Source organism: Onychomys torridus, chromosome 4, assembly GCF_903995425.1.
Source record: "Onychomys torridus chromosome 4, mOncTor1.1, whole genome shotgun sequence".
Lineage (NCBI taxonomy): Eukaryota > Metazoa > Chordata > Mammalia > Rodentia > Cricetidae > Onychomys > Onychomys torridus.
The window spans coordinates 13,982,462-13,989,035 of NC_050446.1; the positions used below are offsets into that span (position 1 = coordinate 13,982,462).

Here is a 6,574-nt window from a genome sequence, read left to right on the forward strand (position 1 = left end):
TCTCAGGGGGCACAGCTCAGGGCAGCCATGGACAGATGGAGGGCAGGGGTGTGAAGGGAAGCCTGGCCCTCCCTCCCTGCTCAAAGTGCAACCTCCCTGCCCCTGAGTCACTCATCTCCCCAGGGTCCTTTGTGAGCACAGCTCTTGGTGGTGCAGACATTGCAGAGCATTGTGTCTTTCTTCATCTGTAGATGACACTGAGTTGATATTCATCAGATCCCAACAACAACAACCTTCCACTTCCATGATGGATGTGGATTTGGCCATGATAGAAGGACAGGAGGGACGTGGTCAGTGCCAAGTGGGCACACATCCCTGACCATGGGGGATATAAAGGGCACCCTGTGAGGATCTGGAGCAGACATTCCCCAGGTGACCTGCCTTGTGTGAGAGCCCAGAGACTGAAGATGAAGAGTTTGCTCCTGACCTTCTTGCTTCTGGGGCTGGTGGCTGTTCTGAAAGCACAGGAAGTCCCCTTGGATGACCAAGATGTGAGCTAGTGAAGGATAGTGGGTGGTGGTAAGAGAAAGGCATGGCCTCTGATTGATGCTGGTGGATATGAATCATGGTTCAGGAAATGGCCTTGAAGGCTGAGTTCTACCCTCTCCTTTGCCACACATCCCTGTCTGAAGCAGTCAGGTCAGAAAATCTGCTGTTTTCCCAGCAGACAAGACTCTTCAAGGGGCACAGGACTAGAGCAAGGAGCACAGTTAGGCCAGAAGTCCTTGTTGAATTGACACCAAGCACCAGAATGCCTCATAGGCTAGGAGGCACTGCTAGAGGTATGCCTTTTGCTGGGTTTGAGACAGCCATGGTTTGGCTCTTTAAGGGGCAGACACCCTTTGCCTATGCTGGGTCAGTGAACCTGTGTGCTGTGCACTCTCTACTGGGCTCAGATTGGGGAACTACATGGTCAGCCTACCTAAGGGGCTGTAGCCTATGTTTTGGAATGTCTCTTCAGGGAGCAAGCCAGTGGGCTGGACCTTGGGGGAGAATTGGGACAGGGTTGGGGTGGGCTCAAGACCCTATGTGGTACAGGTCTCAGGAATCTGGTACACAAAGGCCATTATGCACAATGACAGCCTGCCGGAGGATAAGATGCCTATGAAGGCCTTCCCCATGAAGGTAATAGCTCTGGAAGAAGGGAACTTGGAGACCAAGATCACATTCTGGTGAGTGTCTCTCACCACAGGTCTCTTAAGTGGGCTTTCTATTCTTCCCTATCCATTATTTTGGTATGGGTGACAGAAGGCCTGTGCCTTTGAGGGGCCAGGGTCATTGGCAATGCCCAAGAGTTATGGAGGTTTGACATGGGATTTGGAAGGTATCATCTGACCATGGTAGATGCACCAGGAATCTGAGTTTACTCTTATGGCTGTGACAAACACCAAACATCGTGGCCTAAGGCAACTTTGGGGACTTTATTTGGCTTGTATGTCCCCGTCACAGTCAATTATTGACAACAAATGCATAAATCCTGGAGGTAAGCTTCTTCCTCGCTTCCCATGACTTGCTTAGCCTGCCTTCTTTACCCTGGAACACCTGCCCAAAAGTGGCACTGCCCACAGTGGGCTAGGGCTTCCTGTATCAAAAGTTAATCAAGAGAATGCCACATAGACATGCCCAAAAGCCAATCTGATGGAGTCAGTCAATTCAATTGAGAGTCTCTCTTCCCAGGTGACTCTACATGGGTCAAGTTGACAATAACTAACCAGCACAGCTGTGCCCAGCTGTGCTGCTGAAAGCAGCTTCCTGTGGTTTTTGTTTGTTTGTTTGTTTTAAAGATTTATTTATTTATTATGTATACAGCATGTATGACTGCAGACCAGAAGAGGGCACCAGATCTCATTACAGATGATTGTGAGCCACCATGTGGTTGCTGGGAATTGAACTCAGGACCTCTGGAAGAGCAGATGGTGCTCTTAACCTCTGAGCCATCTCTCCAACCCTCCTGTGGTTTTTTGTTGTTGTTGTTGTTGTTGTTTTGTTTTTTTGTTTTACAGGAGAAAGGGTCACTGCCATGACTTTAAAATCTTGATGAACAAAACTGAGGAGCCCGGCAAATACACCGCCTGTGAGTCCCTTGTGGCCCAGGGTCTCCTGCAGAGAATAGTTCCTGGGCATCCAGCTTCTGGGACAGGCCTTCCATTCACTTTCCATGTACCAGAGAGTAGAGGCCCTGGGTTGGTCCACCCCAGGTACTAACTGGTTCTTGCCCCACAACAGCTCAGCTTGTGACCCATGGGGAACCATGCAAAGGAATGTGAAGTGGAGGAGGGGACAGCCATTGGTGGGGAATGTTTAGGCTTGGGATCAAGTTCAGCCCTTATGCTCTTTGGACTTCTCAACTGGGCTCAGCAGGTATCTAACAAATAGATCCTGCCTTGATATGGGGAACCACAGCAAGGCCAGTGCTGGACTAGTTGAGTCTCCAGGGTGCCCCAAAAATGTTCCAAAGTATTCTTTCACACAGTCTCTGATAGTTAATCTAGGAAGGAGATGCTAAGAGTAACTTCTCTGTTCACCTGAAGGCAACGGCAGGAAGACTGTGTATATAGAGGAGCTTCCTGTAAAGGACCACTACATCTTCTACTGTGAAGGACGGCACCATGGGAAATATTTCAGCATAGGAAAACTCGTGGGTGAGGAACCTCAGAGATCTCATGTCTTGTCCCTGGTCTCTGCTTCCAGCAGCCTTGAGAAGGGCAGCAGCCATGCCTGGCACTGGGGACTGGGAAGCCTCCGTGCTGGGCCCAGGGTGCTGACAAAACAGTGTATGGAATCCAAAGTGGAAAGGGGGTCAGCTGGGAGAGGACCTGGCTTATGTGACCATTGGAAGCCTGAGCACTCAGGAGAGGTTCCTACCCCTGGAGCTGGCAAATGCCATCTCTAGGGATCTTGGTAGGTACCGGTCAATATGAAGGCGATTAACCTGAAAGAGGCCATGATGTGTATGTAGTATCCTCCAAGGTCAGGGGACAGACTCATGCATCTGAGATCCAGGGCTCTTACAGGTATGGGGAACGACCCTGAAAGCCTCTTCAGGTTCACCGAGGGCCCCCAGAATCACTCAGCATCTGGGAGTCCCCAACCCAGAGCAACTTGTCCACTGTCCTATTCCCTCTTATCCTGGCTGCTCCAGCTGACAGCCCAGATGTTGGCCGGAGCTGCTGGCTCTCTGCAGAGCTGAGCACCACCCCTCAATCCTGCCACACCTCCCCACAGGGAGAGACCCTAAGGAAAACCCAGAGGCCATGGAAGAATTTAAGAAATTCACACAGCGCAAGGGACTCAGAGAGGAAAACATCTTTGTACCAGAGATGAGTGGTAGGAGGCAGGACTGGCCGTGCCTCTGCCTGTGTCCCCTACATCACTGCTGTCAATGCCCCACACATGCTTGTCTGTGCCTTCTGCGTCCTCTCTGTGCCCATTCCTATTGTCCTTCGTGTGATGTTTCCATGTCCCCTGTGTCACAGGCTTGCCAGGGCCCTGCTTCAGGTCTTGGCTGTGGGAGGGTCTGAGCTGCAGGTGTGATGGGGGTCCTCTTACTGGGCCCTTCTCACTCCTGGGGTTCTTTTGGTTTCTACAGATCAGTGTGTGCCTGGAAATGACTAGGGTAAGTCATCCATTCTCTCCCGACCCCCACGTGTACCGCATTGAACTGTAGAAAAGCCTAGAATGCAGGGCTCGGGAACTAGAGGGTCCTTATCCCATTCACACAGACAAGTGTGGTCACTTGGGAGGTGGCCCTGGGTGTAGTTTCCAGGACAGTAACTCCTTCCTTTGTGTCGTGATCTCTCCTAGTCCCTGATCTCTGCCTGGTCCCACCCTTTCCATTCTCTCCAAGGAGGCTGAGACTGGCTACTCATGGGAGTGGTACAGGGATCACTTTAGAGGGCCCCAGCTGCTAGCAGGGACCTCACAGAGACGCTGGGAAAGAAGATCTCTGACCCATGTCTGCCCAGTGCTATCCCTGCCCATGACTCCCTTGACTGCTGCTCCCCAAAAATGGCGGCAGGGGTGGGAGCCCTTGTCTGTCTTCCTCTCTCCACCACAGCAGCTACCCAGGTCTGCACCTGCGGAGCAAGCCTTGACAACAGCACCTGGCTGGGACATCCTGCACCATCCCTCCACTGAAGCCAACTCCCCACTGCCTCCCCACCCCGTGCCTTGGCCTCCCCTCCCGCACTAACTCCAAATAAAGCCCTCCAGCAGTACTCTGGCTCAGCTTCTCTGTGAAGGCTTGTGTGGGCTCTAAGGGCTCTGCTGGCAGCAGAGACGTGGGGAAAGTTCAGCGACATTGGCGGACCAATGCCCAAGGAGCATGGCATCTGACTTTCCTGAGAGCCACGTGAGTTCGTAGATGTCCTCACCCGGTGAGCCACTCGCTGGGAGGCTGGACCCCGGCAGGAGTGTCTGTGAAGCCCCTGGGGACAAGGCTGTGAGGAGCCATCAGGGCTCTGGGCAGTGTGACTGTCACTGAGGGCTCCTCCTCCAGCAGGACTTGGTGGACTACTTGAGAAGCCGAGCTCAGTGACAGGGTGGACAAGGGTGGCTAGCTCCTCCATCATCTTCCTCAGGAAGGACAGAAGCAGCCACAGCCTCCAGCAGCCCTGTTCCCCACTCCAGCACCCCCCCCCCCCCCCCCCCCGCTTTCTCTGTCCAATAGGGACATGGTTGCCACAGGGTGGGTTAAGATGCTCCCTACCCCAGGTGATCATTACAGCCTAGTGTAGCTCCCACATGTCACCTTTTGCTGAGGGGTTGTTGGTACTCAGGCGTCTAACCCCCACCTGATCACGGTTCTCTTTGAATTCCTCTCCTATCTGGATCTAGTTCTTGCTGGGAGCTACTGGGTGTTCCTGAGGTGGAGCAACCCTGCTGGTGTGGGTGGGGCCTGAGGCATCCAGACACTTTGGAGGGCAGGGCCTGGCTGGATCCCACATACATACCAGGCTGCCTTCTTGCTTAAGACAGGGACTATGCTTGGCTTTTAATTGTGGGCCCCAGGACCACCCCAAATTCAAATACTTGATATTGTTTTCCTTTGTAATCAGTACATCAGGAAGACTTCTAATTCAAGCCCAAACACGCAGAGATTGCAATCTGACACCACATTACAGTATTCCCTCTCTCTTCCCCCACCCCTGCCCCTCCCCCCATGTGTCAGTGCTGGGGACTCAGGGATGACACTGTGGACTTGGTGTGGAAGCTCAGGGTCTTGCCCAGGGGGAATGGGCAGAGTCCTAGCTGGACACAAAGTGAAGAGGCGTCCTGCTTTTCTGCCAGCTGCCCCCACACTGGAGCCTCTTCTGAAACTTCTTGGGCTTAATTACTGCTGGAAGAGAAGCACCAGGGACTCCATTTTGGCAGGGACAACTTCCCCCTTCTTGAACTCTGAACCCATGGTCTTTAAAGACATTCTGACCGACAAACCATCTTGTGGTTTGCTGTGGTTTGTTGGTCCCTTGTGACCTGGACGGAGCTTTTCAGGTGGTCTGATCACATGTTAGGGGCTGGGCAGATAGCAAGATAGAGCCAGAGGACCTTCAAGTGTTATTCTTACACCGCTGTGTTTATGCAGGTCTGCACAAGCCACGGCCTAGGTGTGGAGGTCGTGGTACAACTTTATGGCAGCAACTCTCTTTCCAGTTACACGAGCCTTCTGGGGATTGAGTCAAGCGGTCAGGCTGTGCATGGCAAGTGTGTTTCTCATTCACAGACCGCCCTGCTGGTACCAATAGCGCGTTTTCTTCGCTGAATTTAAGCAGCTGGAGGCTCTGAAGGACGGGGTCTTTAGACTACTTCGTTAGTTTTCTGTTGCTCTGATAAAATACTCTGGCAAAAGCAACCTAAGGAGTGGGGTGTGTGGCTCATGGTTTCATTTCACTGTCCCTCATGAAGAGGAAGCCATGGTGGCAGCAGCTAGAGGGAGCTGGTCACTTCCAATCCACAGTCAAGCAGCACAGACTGGGCCAGGCACATGGCTCAGAGGGTAAACCATCTTGTCCCCAAGGCTGACCCTGAGTTCAGTCCTCATGACTCACATGACAGAAGGAGAGGCTTGATTCCTGAAAGCTGTCCTCTGACCTCTACACTTTGGCTGTGTTATCTGAACACACACACACACACACACACACACACACACACACACACACACATACATTAATGCACAGAAAATAAGTAAATAATAAAATGTAATAAAAATTAAAGCAGCATAGGTTGATAAAAGTGTGTGTTGATGAGTGTGCTCAGCATATATTTTCTTTCTAGACAGCCCAGAATCCCAACCCAGAAAATGGATCCACCCACAGTGGACAGTTAAACACACCTCAACTAACATAATCAAGCCAATCCCCACAGGCGTGCTCAGAAGCTGTTCTCCCTGGTGATTTCCATCAGGCTGACAATTGAATGAACCACCCAGCCAGCTGGTTTGCCTGGAGTGTGTGCTTCAGTTCTGTCTGTCCTGTGGATGGTGTTCAGCAGCCAAGCACAGTGTGCCAGCCTGTTTGAAATTGTACATCTGCAGAATGTCAACAGGGAACACTAAAGCTTTACAGGAAACGTGCTG

At 52.0% G+C, this 6,574-nt stretch overlaps 1 protein-coding gene across 1 annotated transcript; it reads left to right on the top strand.

Annotated features, from left to right (window-relative positions):
- Positions 1 to 407: 407 nt before the first annotated feature.
- LOC118581422 (odorant-binding protein 2a-like) lies at positions 408 to 5,761 on the top strand. The gene is made up of 7 exons (XM_036183526.1): positions 408 to 491; positions 1,039 to 1,172; positions 2,004 to 2,074; positions 2,532 to 2,642; positions 3,226 to 3,327; positions 3,477 to 3,616; positions 5,585 to 5,761. Exons 1-7 carry the CDS (start codon positions 408 to 410, stop codon positions 5,759 to 5,761), a joined length of 819 nt encoding a protein of 272 aa, XP_036039419.1.
- Positions 5,762 to 6,574: the final 813 nt, after the last annotated feature.